This window comes from Cajanus cajan, chromosome 7 (assembly GCF_000230855.2).
Source record: "Cajanus cajan strain Asha chromosome 7, NIPB_CcT2T_4, whole genome shotgun sequence".
NCBI lineage: Eukaryota > Viridiplantae > Streptophyta > Magnoliopsida > Fabales > Fabaceae > Cajanus > Cajanus cajan.
This window is the reverse complement of record NC_138523.1, coordinates 51,608,751-51,624,925: the sequence shown is the minus strand read 5'-3', so window position 1 is coordinate 51,624,925 and position 16,175 is coordinate 51,608,751. Positions and strand designations below refer to the sequence as shown.

At 28.3% G+C, this 16,175-nt stretch overlaps 3 protein-coding genes across 4 annotated transcripts; 1 reads left to right on the top strand and 2 right to left on the bottom strand.

Moving 5' to 3' along the window:
• The first annotated feature begins 2,410 nt into the window (after window positions 1-2,410).
• On the top strand, window positions 2,411-4,104 carry LOC109794683 (lignin-forming anionic peroxidase). The gene is made up of 4 exons (XM_020354124.3): window positions 2,411-2,741; window positions 2,872-3,063; window positions 3,184-3,349; window positions 3,461-4,104. The coding sequence occupies exons 1-4, from the start codon at window positions 2,529-2,531 to the stop codon at window positions 3,856-3,858; spliced, it is 969 nt and encodes a 322-aa protein (XP_020209713.3). The 5' UTR covers window positions 2,411-2,528; the 3' UTR covers window positions 3,859-4,104.
• Window positions 4,105-5,066: 962 nt separating this feature from the next.
• LOC109794565 (F-actin-capping protein subunit beta) lies at window positions 5,067-7,949 on the bottom strand. Its single transcript, XM_083060031.1, has 8 exons — window positions 7,665-7,949; window positions 7,515-7,585; window positions 6,820-6,933; window positions 6,504-6,586; window positions 6,329-6,402; window positions 6,042-6,161; window positions 5,720-5,815; window positions 5,067-5,505 (listed from the first exon to the last, which is right to left on the bottom strand). The coding sequence occupies exons 1-8, from the start codon at window positions 7,791-7,793 to the stop codon at window positions 5,422-5,424; spliced, it is 771 nt and encodes a 256-aa protein (XP_082916157.1). The 5' UTR covers window positions 7,794-7,949; the 3' UTR covers window positions 5,067-5,421.
• A 4,231-nt stretch (window positions 7,950-12,180) lies between these two features.
• LOC109812187 (co-chaperone protein p23-1) lies at window positions 12,181-15,088 on the bottom strand. Of its 2 annotated transcripts, none has more exons than XM_020376101.3 (6): window positions 14,938-15,088; window positions 13,240-13,426; window positions 12,985-13,153; window positions 12,863-12,906; window positions 12,718-12,775; window positions 12,181-12,574 (listed from the first exon to the last, which is right to left on the bottom strand). In XM_020376101.3, the coding sequence occupies exons 1-6, from the start codon at window positions 14,940-14,942 to the stop codon at window positions 12,462-12,464; spliced, it is 576 nt and encodes a 191-aa protein (XP_020231690.1). In that variant the 5' UTR covers window positions 14,943-15,088; the 3' UTR covers window positions 12,181-12,461. The 2 variants fall into 2 exon arrangements, with proteins under 2 accessions (XP_020231690.1, XP_020231688.2); XM_020376099.3 differs by lacking the exon at window positions 14,938-15,088 and adding an exon at window positions 14,344-14,450.
• Between the last annotated feature and the right edge of the window lie 1,087 nt (window positions 15,089-16,175).

The following is a 16,175-nucleotide window of genomic DNA, read 5'->3' as shown; positions in this document are numbered from 1 at the left end:
ATTATATTTTGTTATATTCCTGAAAATGTTTTTTTTATAATTATATTCATTTTTAACTTTTACAGTACAACTAACAAAAATTGCATTTTCATACTATCGCCAAAACCAAAAAAGCATTTAAATTTCTAATTTTTTTAAAAATTACAAATTAAAAAATAAGGATTAATATATAAATGTAAATTTTGTCAGTGATTAAAAAATAATATAACTGGATTAAATATATATATATATATATATATATAACTAAACAATAAAATTTACATATAAATTATCTATATGTTTATAATACATAGAAGTCGGTTAACTTAAATTGCTATATATTTAAATATCTCTTTAATCTCTCAGATAAGTTTATTTTTGTTCTTTAAATTAAAAATTGATTTTTTATTCCTAAATTTTGAAATAGCCTCTTTTAGTATTTCATCATAAATATTATTACAGTTGTTGAATTGGCTAATGGTTTCCAACTCATCATATGCTACCTTAGAATAATAGACAATAAAATTTTAATTTTTTAATTTTTAAACTTTCAATTAAGATTTTTTTTATACATTTAGTCATATTTTATTCACTAATAATGATCAAAATAAACATCATAAAGGGTGTATTATTAATCAACTAAAAATCTATATATTTTGATTGCTATTTTTAAAAGAATATAAAATAACAGTAAAAAAATTTTAAAGGGATGGAAAAATTAAAAGTTGAGACCATAGTTTTAAAAATCGGACCGGTCATCGAACCGGTTAAGGTACTAGGTCTGTAGGTCAAAAGTTGAAACAGTGGGTCACTAGTTGAACTGCATGACTCGATTTTTATTTATTTTTATTAAAAAATATTCATATTAAATATATTTTATACTTATAAGTTTTAATAAATTCATAGCTTATTTTAAATTTCAAATTTTCTATCTTATTTAAAATTATTTTTATTTTTATTTTTGTAAAAAATATATAAAAAAATTACATGTTAAAATATATATTAATACAAATTAAAAATATAAATAATATGTACATATATAATATGCTTGCAATTGATATCACAAAATAATATATGTAATATCTACATAAATATTATATTATTAAATATATAATTTAAAATTAATAATATATTATAAAAGTTATTTAAGTTGTATATATTATAAACAAATACATTAGAACAAGTAGTCATTGTTATATTTAATAAGAATCTTTGTTCTTCTATTAAGAGATTCAATTTTCATTATTATTTTTGTGGTTTATGGTCTCTTAATGTTTTTTTTTAAAAAAATAAGAAAAAAAGTGGTTGAACCGGTTTGACCCACCGGTTCACCGGTTGAACCGGAAAATTGACCGTTCAATCTGATTTGAAACGGGTCGACTGCATAACCGATCCAACTTAAGATTCGGACCGGCTGAACCACCGGTTCCCGGTCCAACCGGCCGGTTCGATCCGGGTTTTTAAACACTGGTTGAGACATGAAAAGTGAAAGGAATTTTATATATTATTAATAAGGAAAGAGACATTTTGTGTCTCCAATAAAAAATAAAATAAAAAGTAAAATAAATAAATAGTTATTATATATATATATATATTTATTTTTTTCTTCCTACATTAAAATTTTATTATTATTATTATTATTATTATTATTATAATCTATATTAAAATGGAAATTAAAAGATAATTTTGAAGTATCCCATTTGTATAATAGTATAGACATAGATATTAATGATTTATTTGTAAATATTGTTGTCTAGTTATATTTTTTATCACTAAAAACATGACATTTCTATATAATCTTTATTTATTTATTTATTTTTATTTGTAATCCTTAAAATATTTAAAAATCACGTGCTTTTAGACGATTTTGGTGTTAAGCACTGTTTTTGTTAATAACATATAAGCTAAATGAATATAGTTAAAATGAAAAAAAGAACTTTTAAGAAATAAAAATATAATTAAATCTATCCTCTATTTATCATGGAAATTTACTGATTTAATTTCTTAGGAGGTTATACATATGTAAGTTTTCCGCATCTTTCCAACATATATGCACTTAATTTTTAACTTGTGTTTGACTGAAAAAATTGCAAAACATAACATTAGCACAAAGTAAGAACAGTAAAAATGGTTAGCATATATGGCGTAATAAGCATCACAATTATAATTTTTAGTTAATAACTTCAAAATATTCCATAAATATTTTTTCGAGATATACTAATATTATTATTATTTTGAAAAGGAGAAAAATTGATTAATCCAAACTGGCTAGGCCATAGCAGGTAGCTACCTGGTCAACTAAGGACCGCGCCACATCAACTGATCATGCCTACAACGCGCTGCAGCAGATAATAGTGACCTAGCCACCTTTGACTCTCACACACAACCAATTCTCCTATAAATTCATGAGCCATTCCACCCTCTTTTTGTCATCTTCTTCATTGGTTAAATTCTCTTTTTTGTTACGCATTAATTCTTTGTTTCTCTCTATTGTTGAGTTTAATTAATTCATAATCAATTCGTTTTGTTGTCACACTGGTGTAATATTCATGGCCTATAAGACTTCAAGTATCACAAGTTTTATTGTCACACTGATATTATTAGCCACAATATGTGATGCACAATTGTCTTCTACGTTTTATGACGGTGCATGTCCCAATGCACTTAGCACTATAAGATCTGTGATTCGTAGTGCAGTATCTGAGGAGCGTCGCATGGCTGCATCTCTCATTCGTCTTCATTTTCATGATTGTTTTGTTCAAGTACGTGCATTAGTTTTATTGTTGATTTGTTAACTGCATGTTTTAACTTGACTAATCTAAATCTAGATCATAGGTGTTATTAGAATCATAAACAATGATTGGAGACATATTGATGTATGCACTATTGCAGGGTTGTGATGCATCAATTTTGCTTGATGATAGTTCTTCTATAGAGAGCGAAAAGAGTGCACTTCAGAATGCAAACTCAATAAGGGGATATAACATCATAGATCAAGCAAAAGCTGAGGTGGAGAAAGTATGCCCCGGAGTTGTGTCATGTGCTGACATTGTAGCTGTAGCAGCACGTGATGCATCATTTGCTGTAAGTTGTTGAGTAACAAACTAACTATATATGTTAATTTGGTGTTTTTAACTTGATAATTAACATGCAAAAACATATATAGTAATGACTTAAGCCTTTTTTATTTGAATTCTTGATCAGGTGGGTGGTCCGTCATGGACTGTGAAGCTTGGAAGAAGAGATTCTACCACTGCAAGCAAAAGTATGGCAACTAGTGACCTTCCACTATTTACAGATGATCTTGACACCCTTATCTCTAAATTCAGCAACAAGGGACTCACTGCAAAAGATATGGTTACTCTATCAGGTAATTAATTACTCGTATATAATTGCTTGTATATTCTCAAGCCTCGTAAGAAGTTTGAAAACATTTGCTCTTTTATAGTTATAAATTTATCTATATTTATGATGCATGCAGGAGCCCACACAATTGGACAAGCTCAATGCTTCACATTTCGTGGAAGGATATACAACAATGCAAGTGACATTGATGCAGGATTTGCAAGCACTCGTCAACGTGGTTGTCCATCAGTTAGTAGTGATGATAATGATAAGAAATTGGCAGCACTAGACTTGGTTACACCCAATTCATTTGACAACAATTACTTCAAGAATTTGATTCAAAAGAAGGGTCTTCTTCAATCAGATCAAGTTCTATATAGCGGAGGATCTACAGATTCTGTTGTGACCGAATACAGCAACAATCCTACAACTTTTAAGTCCAACTTTGCAGCTGCTATGATAAAAATGGGAGATATTGAACCATTAACTGGATCTACTGGGATGATAAGAAAGATTTGTAGTTCTATCAATTAAGTCAAATTGTTATTATTCCAAATCTTTTGGTCCATGGTCATTTCCCACTATTCTTTATAAAGGTGTTGAATATTCTTATTATTTCATTCAATTGTATATGTTGTTTAATTTCTATTTCATATTGATCAAGGAATTGTACTTTTTTTCTTGCTACTTGCTAAATATATGTCTAGCTCTTATTGTGCTAGATTCTTTCTTTCTTATCCACATTTGAATGTATTAAACTAATTTTACACGTCTTTACAAGGTTTTTTTTTAGGATAAAATATATTGGGCAGTTAAATAAATTAGTTTGGTGCTTGATTCCTAAACAAACAAACCGACTTGATCCAAGACGACATAAAGAAAAGGCTTAATTGCGTTTTTTGATTCTTCAAAATTGTGCAATTTTAATCCTCAAAGTTTTAATTGGGTAATTTTAGTCCCTAAAAGATTGCAATTGTACGATTTTGGTCATTCAATCTTTAATTGAACAATTTTAGTCTCTCAAATATCATAATTGTGAAATTTTAGTCTCTCCCATTAAAAATTTAATAATTTTAATATATATATAAACAATATTTTAAAATTATACAATCATTTATTTATTCAAGTTAACGCATATCATAATTTTCTTCAATACATCAAATTATATATATTTATTATTAATAAATAAATAAAATTTATATATTATTATTTTTATAATATTACTGATAAATTAATATCAATAATATTATTAGTATATTCATAGATAAACTAATAGTTTGATAAATATAATTTATTATATATTAATATACTTTTACAAAAATATAAGTATATTAATTAGAAATATACATAACTTTTGTTATATAATTATATTTTTGTAAAATTATATTAATATATAAATGTTACAAAAATATATTTCATCTACATTTATTTATAAAAAATAATATATACATATATATATATATATATATAGACCACATATATATTATCTAAAAGAAACAATCTTACACAACAACTTTGTATCAGGCACTCGATAATTATCTCATTTACTTAAAGTACAAGTGATTAGTATATCTAAGTATATAAAACCCTATTGAATAATAAATATAAATATCGGTATCAAAATTGCCAGGTGTGCCCATGAGTATGGATAATATTCCCTTACTCAGGCTAGTATTCATTTTCATCCCAATAGGTCTTCCACTGTAATCCTACGTAATTTTGGTTAATTATAACAATGATGATGAAGTAATAATCCACCTTTTAATGGTACGATAAATTCGAAGGTCATTCCCCACATAACACAGCCTAATGGGCGTATCATCTCAGGCATTCTCGTAGGCAACAACCCGTTTTGGAAATCCACTGTTTTGTTGAATCATTCAAGTATCAACAACAAACATGATGCTTATCCACTACAGAACACAACATTTGACACTCAACAAACAGAACTACATCTGTAAAACGAGGGCCATCCGAATCACCAACCATTGTGAAACTACCTACTGCAAATACTGTGACACAAGTTACCGGCCAATAAGCTAAACGTATGAAGAAAACAAAGTAATTTTTTTCTCTGCTACACCAAGTAACGGCACATCAGCTCTCAGGCATTCTCATCTGTGTCACTTCAGACGGTGGTCTCAGGGTGCAAACCATTTCTCTTGTTTTACCGAAGTATACCTGTGACATGCATTAACATAAAGATAGATGATTAACATACAGACACCTGTAACATGCATCATAGTCTGAAATGTCATAGACACAAAGGAACCAAATACTAAATTTGATGAATACCCAAACCTTTCCCGACCAAAGAACAAGTGAAAGAAGGTAAAGAAACTAATTTCGAATACAAGTATGCTGTTGAAGACTGAATCCCATAATCATGCAGTACCTGATCTAGTGAGTTCCTCAGCTTACTCTCCATTTCTTCAATCATCCTTCCCATGTTACAAAGATGTCCATCAGCAACTGATAGCCTCATACTCATCTAAAATACCGGGAAAAAACTAATTTGGGTTTAAAAAAGGCTTGATCAAACTAAAAGCATGTAGATATATGAACTTCGTCAAAAAAGAACCATCTAATTGATTCAATATTCAATAAAGGTGCATGATTCACGACGTGGCTTCTCAAGAAAGGCAGAAATAACTTGGCATGCGAGTGTTAACTAAATGATCTAATTGCCAACATGAGCTAATTCTAGTAGAACATGCCTGACGCCTAATTGATCCAGATAAACTGAAAGTTCCAGATGACTCATTATTTGTAGTCAATGTCAGCATAACTGTACTGGTTAAACGATAATTGGTGTTTTCTTCTTCCTCTGGTCCCACCTAAATTAACAAAAGAAAGAGAGGACTAAGAATTACTAAAATGAACTTGCGAGAAAAGAAACAGAAACTTAGAACTAAATAAGGATATTTTAGTTTCCCAATGTATTAAAGATTATATATACAGCTGCATTTATCAATGCTTAGTCTTCAATGAAATGATACTTTACCTCTATAACATGTATAGCATCCCATGCTCCTTCCTCTAAATATCCCCGTCGACCCTGCCCTGTCTTTGAGCCATCTTTAAGCATGGAATTGCAAAAAAAAAAACATCACGTCAGAAACAACGTCAAAAGGATGAGTAGAGTCTTCCATTAGAATTCACTCAAATAAAAGCCTCACCTTTCTTTATTAAAAAGCAGGCCACGAAACCTTCATTATCATCTTCCCACATGTAAACTGATGAAATGCCACCTTCATAATATCTGTGACATTATCCATTAATGGTGCATATTGTTTTAAAACAAAATAGCTAAAAAATTGTTTTCAGATAGACAGCAAGAAGAACACACAAGATGACCCATCTTCAAATTCAATTCATTTTCTTCGAACCAAAACAGAAATAAGGTAATAATAAGTTCCTAGGGAGAAAGGTTTCTTGACAAGACACCTTAAAAAACACACAAGCTCAAAAGATGAGGTAAGTAAAGAACCTCACTGGTCACGATATATTGCAAATATGTCATTTGCTTCAATTTCAAGCTTCCGCAACGCTGAAGAAGGGAGGGACCCATCTTCTAACGGTGGATGGTATTTATTCGACCAAGGTGATCTGCAGAGACACAAATAACAAGTAAGTTCAAACCGTCCAGCATAGGAACTAAATTGGGGAGGACACTGACGAGAAATAAATTCCAGATCTGACCATAGGAACTAAATTACAGAGCAACAAATAATTAAATATTTGTACCTGTCTCCGTTTCGATATTCATAAAATATTGTTATTTTTACAGCACACTGCCATATTCATCAGTAGACCAGTAAACACATTAAATTTATTTTAGATTAGGAATATTTATTTTGTTCATGGACATAACAGTATTCCAAAGTTGACAACCAAAAACTAATTTATATTCACAGAGCCGGGGAACATATCCCAGAGAAAGCCTTACAACCAGTGATTAGGAATGTAGCTTAACTATATACTATTCGTGGTAGGAAATGTTTCCATTCATTTTCCCTCAATTTTTCTGGTTTTCTACTGACACAAGGAACTACATCTACATAAATAAGCATGGCACAGAGCGATAAATCCAATAAAAAATAGAGTAATTGATAAGAGACATGTCTTATTAAGGTGGAAAGGAAAGAAAAGGTAGCGGGAATCAAGAGATATAGGAATGAAAAATTAACCTGTAAGAGTCAGCATCTCTGTTGTATTCACACAATATGAACTGCTTGCCACATTCGACATCGCAGAGAACCTGGTGAGAAAGGAAATGGTGAGAGAAATTGGGGAATATTTTAGGTTGCATTGGGTGAAAAGAGGAAATTAGAGGAAACCTGGAGAGGCTGATCGACTTGAGAGAGGAGATCGGGGGAGTGGTGAGGCATGAGGCTGAGGAGGGCGGAGAGAGCTGTTTCTGTGTGTTTCGGCGGAATCCTCCGCATCAGTCCCATCGCAGCTTCCATTTTCCTTTCAAATTCAGACCGCGACGCCAGTCAGGGACAATTTGTGTTTCTCTTCACACATTTTAACTTTCTATCGCTTTCTCTTTATTTCTTTCTTCTTTTTTTTTATCCGAATTTCCCTCCACTCCCTTTTTCTCTTTCTCCTTCTCTTCCTTATTGCCAAATTTCAATACAATTTTATACATTTTAAATTTGCCAAATATATTAATATATCATCCAACAATAATTATTTTCTTTTAACTTTTCGTTTCTATTATTTTTATGTCACTCATATTTGGCCTTCCTACTTCTTAGCATACGTATTATAAAAAATATAATATTTTTAATATGTAAATTACATTTTAAATTTATAATTAATTATTTAAATTACAATATAAGATTATTTTATGTACTATTTGTGTAACAAAATTTTGTTTTGTGATCAAATAAAAAATTAACATGTACAGTAAAATTATTAATTTTTATAATAATTGTTTTAAAAGTTTTAATTATCTTGATTTTTTATTGCCTGTTGGTTTAATTTTCTAATGCATAGAAATTTAACTTATTTTAACTATTCTGTTAGAAAAACTATTGAAATTCAATACAAAAGTAGTGAAAGGGTAAAATAAAAGAAATAATGATTAAGAATGACAAATTTTATCTGATACTAACTATATTAAATAATAAATTGAATGAATTTTTCTTTTAATACTGACAGTGAAATGCTAGAAATAATTTGTATTTATTTATAAAAAATACTTTCCTATACTTTCATATTTGATAAAAAAAATAAAATGAGATTTGGTTAATTCGTTAAACTAAATATTTAATACAATTTTCATCTAAGATGAATAATATAGTACCCTACTTTTTTTTTTTTTATCATGTTATGCACTTAAGAATTGTATGGATATATATGACTACAAGTAAATAAGTGCTAAGCACATATCAAATTTTTTTAAACATCGTGTGTGAAGATGAACACTATCGTATGATACTCCAATGAACCAAAATTTATTTTTTCACTTAACAAGTAAAACATGAATATTTTAGATACTATTAAACACCAAAAAGTTTCTTATAATAATTTTTTATGCATGATATTTTAAAAAAAATATAAACAAAATCCACCAAATTAAGATTAAAAAAAAACGTAATCATTTCTATTCAAGTAATAATTAAAAAGAATATTTTCAAGTTCGATGTCGAGTTTTAATTATTTTTTTTAAATAATAACAAAGTAGTTTAATATGGTTTAAAAAGATAAATTTTTTGTTTGTTGTGGGAGTAATGTGCAAAATGTATATTCAAACAAAACAAGAGATAGAATAATTTAGGTATCTGGATATTATAGAAGTAACGTAAGTCTAATCTTAAATTTTGAACTTTTAGGTGAACATGAGTTCCACTGATGAATGATTATTAATTTCACTTTGAAATTGTATGAATAGTAGGTGAGTGCGACTGTATGATAACAAGCATAGGGGTATGATTAACTCGACATCATGAAGAAAGAGGAATGAAATTGAAAAAGTTTTAGTTGTTTGGGTTGTTCAACTTTTTCCCACGTAGTGATCACCAGATTAAGAGTTAGCTTTAAGGTACTAGAGATTGGAGATATTAGGGGTGAGCATTAGACCGACACCCGAATCGAACCCGAAAAACCCGATAAAAAATATTGTTTTTGGGTGGGTTCGGGCGGGTCTTATATGTAAATCGGGTTAAATTTTTGATTTTATACGGGTTATATTGGGCGGGTTCGGTTTTGAATTTTTAAACCCGCAAAAAACCGAACCCAACCGAAAATGAGATAAGTTTAAATTTTTATTACTTTTGTATAACTAAACAACAATGGTCCAAACTTAAAAGTCTTTATTTCAAGTATAATATAGCCATCAATTTGTAACTTATTTTTTTCCTTTTTCTTATAACTTAGATATTTATTTTGTCTTCTCCTTCCTCATTCAACTTCTCAACACACTAGTCCATTTTTAGAGTTATCTTTTTGCTTCTTTCTTTGTCTTTCTTTTCCATCTTCTTATCTCCATTTTGAGTACATTTTGTGTGACTGTGATTTCTTATGATTTTGTAATCTAACTTTATATTTTTTTTCCATGTAACAACTATGAATTTTGTTATCTTTTATTTTTGCTTCTTTAGTTTGTAAATGTTTCAACTACGAATCTACTTACACCATCTATTGTCACCTTCATTCTATTTTTATACACTATTTTAAAAATATTTTTTATAGTTTTAAGTTTCATCTTCCTTAAGATAAATTGGTTTACAAAAAAATTCAAACCCGATTATACCCACCCGCTTAAATCCGAATCCGTTTCAACCCGAACCGCCTCAAATCGAAAGTTCAGTCGGTCGGATATGGGTCACATTTTTTCAAAGTCGGTTTACAATGGGTTGGACATTTTTCACCCGAACCCGACCAAACCCACCCGTTGCTCACCCCTAGGAGATATGGACAGGCAATGTATTGGGAGGTAGTTATGTATATTTCTAATTGATATTATATTTTTGTAAAAATATATTAATATATAATAAGTTTTATTTATCAAATTATTAGTTTATTTATAAATATACTAATAATATTATTGATATTAAATTATCAATAATATTATAAAAATAATAATATATAAATTTTATTTATTTAATAATAATAAATATATATTATTTGATATATTAACGAAAATTATAATATACGTTAATTTAAATAGATAAATAATTTTATAATTTAAAAATATTGTATATATATATTAAAATTATTAAATTTTTAATGAAAGAGACTAAAATCGCACAATTATGATATTTGAGAGACTAAAATTATTTAATTAAAAATTGAAGAACCAAAATCGCACAATTGTAATTATTTAAAGACTAAAATTACTCAATTAAAATCTTTGGAATCAAAATTGCATAATTACAATATTTGAAGGATAAAAATGTAATTAAGCCAAAATAAAAACAATTGTCTAGTGTATTATTTTTAACGCCTCGTCTCTTCTCTTATCGCTTCTAAGGCTTTGTTTGGATTTGAAGATGGAAAATGAGGAGTGGAAAAGGAGAGATTTGAAGGGAAAGTGAGTGAAAAGTGAGGTTGTTTGGATTAAGGGAAAGTGAGTGGAAAGTGTAGAGAAAGTTTGTGAAAGTTTGTGAATGAAATGATTGATGTGATAGATAAAAATAATTTTTTTAATTGATAATTGTGAAAGATTACTATTTTGCCCTTAGGTTAAAAAAAGTTTATAATTATTATAATTAAAAGATAAATATATAAATTTTAACTAAAAAATTATAAAAAATTAATTTAAAAATAAATTAATTTAAATATTTGGTTTAAATTTAATGATAGATAAAAATTAAAAAGAATATTTTCAAGTTCGATAGTCGAGTTTTAATTATTTTTTTTAAATAATAACAAAGTAGTTTAATATGGTTTAAAAAGATAAATTTTTTGTTTGTTGTGGGAGTAATGTGCAAAATGTATATTCAAACAAAACAAGAGATAGAATAATTTAGGTATCTGGATATTATAGAAGTAACGTAAGTCTAATCTTAAATTTTGAACTTTTAGGTGAACATGAGTTCCACTGATGAATGATTATTGATTTTACTTTGAAATTGTATGAATAGTAGGTGAGTGCGACTGTATGATAACAAGCATAGGGGTATGATTAACTCGACATCACGAAGAAAGAGGAATGAAAAGGTTTTAGTTGTTTGGGTTGTTCAACTTTTTCCCACGTGGTGATCACCATATTAAAAGTTAGCTTTAAGGTACTAGAGATTGGAGATATGGACAGGCAATGTATTGGGAGGTAGTTATGTATATTTTTAATTGATATACTTATATTTTTGTAAAAATATATTAATATAATAAGTTTTATTTATCAAATTATTAATTTATTTATAAATATTCTAATAATATTATTGATTTTAAATTATTAGTAATATTATAAAAATAATAATATATAAATTTTATTTATTTAGTAATAATAAATATATATCATTTAATATATTAACAAAAATTATAATATACATTAATTTAAATAGATAAATAATTATATAATTTAAAAATATTGTATATATATATATATTAAAATTATTAAATTTTTAATAAAAGAGACTAAAATCGCACAATTATAATATTTAAAAAATTAAAATTATTTAATTAAAAATTGAAGGACTAAAATTGCATAATTATAATTATTTAAGGACTAAAATTACCTAATTAAAATTTTTGGAATCAAAATTGTATAATTGCAATATTTGAAGGATAAAAATGTAATTAAACCAAAATAAAAACAATTGTCTAGTGTATTATTTTTAACGCCTGGTCTCTTCTCTCATCGCTTCTTGGGGAAAACAAAACTAAGAAATGTTGAGGTTGAGGTTGAGGCATTAACGGCAATATCATTTTATGTTCTATGTTTAAAATGACAAAACTTGTATTTAAGAGTAGCCATAACCCAAAGAAAGACACAAAACACTCATGAATGATGATACTAAAATTCGATCAACTCCTATATGCCTGGCTTCTCTTGTTAGAAAAGCAAAGGTCCAAACTCTGGATGAAGCCTAAAACCGGAACAACCCGGAAGGCTTCTAGCTAAGCAAACTTCGAAATACTTGTCCTACACTGAAAGCTATGAAAAGGCTCATGATTCCAACTTTTTAAGCTTTAGCACCAGATGCAGCATTAGGATCGGTGACCACTGTGTCCTTTGTGTCAGGTTCATTATCAGCTGATGCTTGTTCTGTAACCTCCTTTGAGTCACTCTCATCATCTGAAATGGAAAAAGACCAATATACTCCAGTTAAATACAAGATAACAAAATTAAAAGTCATAAAGAATTGAAATTACAATCAGAAGAATCAATTATGCTGCATTCCACAAATAAAATAACAGACAGCAGGTAGATACTCTTACCATCATGATCGCCTGCCATGTCATCATCCAGACCCTCACCCCCACCAATGCCCAACTTCTGGATTTAAAGAAAAAAGAATAAATGATAAGATTTCATCAAACTAAAAATTCAAGTATTAAACTATCTTGAGTTTTTGCTACTTACAGAAAAATCAAAATTGCTGAAGTCCATACCAGTTCCAGCTCCAGCTGAAAAACAATATGCAAATGAGACAACTGATACAAAATGAAAACCTATATTCTGAGAAACGGGATAGAATCACCAACGTTTATCATCTTCTTGCTCCTCATCATCTTCATCAACCCATTTGTTCCAATCTACTTTCAAAAATACTGGAGGTTTTCCTTCCTGCTTTAACAATCTGCTCCACCATTTGCTTTCAGTTTTTTGCACGACATAGAAGATATTTCTGGAACCAACACTAGCTTTGCTATTCTGAGAAGAAAGATTATTACGCAAACCATCAGATAATTCTGTAAAATATATTATTAACAAACCATTATGAGACTGGAGGCTCTTACATTTACATCAACCTTGTCAAACAGGTCTATGTCAACTTCATATGGAATCTTTTCTGAACCACAAGTAGCAGAGAAGTAAAACTTTCCTTCTGGCTCCAGTACAACCTTCACATCCTGCGCATCAGGTAACTCAACAGTTATGTAGATCTCATCAGACCTCTGGGCCCATTTGACAGAAGGATGGCGGCTGCATTATAAAATTCAAAAGAATTTAAGGATCTAGAATACTGAAAATCTTGCTCAATATAATGTTGTCCCCAACTGACACAAGAAGACAACACAACTGGTTTTCACACGACTTTAATTTGAATATCAAGTTGCAAGGCCACAACAATAGCATACTGAACAAATACATTACATAACAACAATCATGCAGGAAATTTTTATAGTGAAAGAAAATTTGTTATAAAAAAGGAGCGAAGGTAGGGGAATACAAATCTTCCAAATAAAAAAAATTATAGTGGAAGAAGAAAAATAAAATATGCAAGAAAGCTTCCCAATCTCTGGATCTAACTCCTCTGAAGTGAAAAGTGAAAAAGTAAGAGGGTATATGCCGTTGATTTGAGTTAATGTATCTCATAAACTTAACCAACTTTAAATCAATGATTGATATCCTCTTCCTTTATCACTTTATACATTTCTTCATTTATATAGATATCTGAAATGTCAACCGCCTTGAAACATCCATTAACAGAACAACGGAGACCATTTAGCTAATATTGTATCGATCCCAACCATACATAATATATCAATGCTTGTTACTAAAAGTATTCAAAGCAATCACAAAACTTGATCTAAATTATTGATTCAAAGTATCCAAACTTTGCTGCAATGGAGCACAAGAGTCTATAAAACTCAAAATAACTCATCGCACCACACAATAAATAAAATACAAATTATATAAAAAATAGAAAGGAAAAAGAAATCATGCTGACCCACTTCCATTTAATTTCTTGGTTTAAATTAATTAAATATATATTTGACATACCACCTGATCGGAATACACTTGGGTCTATCAAATTTGAGCCTAGTAGAGATTTTATTCTGAATCACAATTCTGTTTTAACTTTCTCCCTTAAACTTCTAATTCAATATCAATTTGACCTTGATGTTACGTTCCTGATCCATGCGAAACAGTACCATACATCTAAAATGAGCATCAACTTTACGTTGCTCGAAGTTTCCATCACCAATCCTCCAGTCAGAATAGCCTTTGAGTATGAAATCAAAACAATAAATACACTCTTACGAGACCACATCAAAATTCATGCAGCAAAAGAGCTTTCCTCCGTTTCCCACGGAGCAAAAAAAAAACAAAAAAAATGAGACTAATGAAACATGCAGGATGCGCAATGCAAGTGATCTAAATCAACCGACGAAGCCGTGAACAAATGATACGAACATCAATAATTAAACGTTGCAACGAACCAACAAACCAGAGAGAATCTAAGATTTCTTAAGCAAAACGCTAAAACCCTAAATTATTTATTTGTTTTGTTAAATAAAAGTGACAGAGAGAGAATGCGAAAGAAGAAGGGGAAGTGGGAGAGAAATCCATAAAAAGTGTTGTAGTGTGAAATTCATGCAAACACGAAGACCTAAGAATAAAGAGAAACGAAATGCAACGCAGTATAGAGAGTTAAATTTTGTGTGGAGAACCTAACAACAAAATGTGGTGTGGGCGATTGAAAAAGGTACCTCATCTTATAAAAATGGTATAGAGGTGCAGAATGCGTTGGGTTTCAGAAAGATGGAGCGGAGAAGAAATCATACCAACTCATCACTAATATTAATATATATATACTCTATAAGAATTCTTATTTAAAATTTTATCTATATCTTATTCTTCTGTTATAAATCTGTTATAAAGGATATTAGTATACCTAACCGATTTTGATTTTCATTTTTACATGAATTATTTTATAAGTAATTTTTCATTTTTTTCTTATTTTTTTATTTTTTTATTTTAATACAATGTAAGTAAATATAACGAAAATCATCTTTATATATATATATATATATATATATATATATATATATATATATAGAAGTTATTGTGTTTTAATGCGATAAATTTAGAAATATTTTTTATGGAAAAAATATTTTTATAACTTTTAAATATATTTTTTAATTAATTTTTAAATTGAATTTTAATATTTAAATAAGATGTGAATACCATTAGAAAGAGGTGCTCTCCATATTTTTTGATTAATTAAAAAATCTTAATCATGTCAAATTAATTAAGTATTTATAATTTTCTCTTTTTTTTATTATTTGAAAGATGTATTTCACATAGTTATACATGATATATTGACTTTTATTAAATTAATCTTTAGTTAATTAATTGTATAAACTTTTACATTTATAATATATATATATATATATATATATATATATATATAATAATTTATGGGTTTATTTAGATAAATTTCTTTCAAAACACTTTTTAAAGAATGAAATAAGTCTTTTAAAATACTAAGTCAATACATTTTATTGACATATATATAAGTAAAATTAAACTATATTTTTTTAGAAATTTATGAGATCTCTTATAAAACTAAATTATCCATAAATTAATATTTTAACATTTTAAACAGAGTGCATCTTTTTTATAAAGATATCATGGAAAAAATTTGTGTCTTTTTTTTTAATACAGAGCGTCTATGTTTTGTTTACTCTATTGTTACCTTTACGTGAGTGAGCACGCCTAAAAAAATAACACATGCAATATTAATTGTTAACAAAATACCATTAATGAAAATTATTTCCCTTATTTTCGTTGATAAATTTACAATTGTGCAAGAAGGTAGTAACTGATAATAATTTAGAAGATATATGTGTATATATATTTAATTTCTAAATCTGTTAATTTTATCACAATCCTTCGTCTATTTAATTTTCAAACATGTCAACTTTAAGGCAATGAAGTCCCTTAC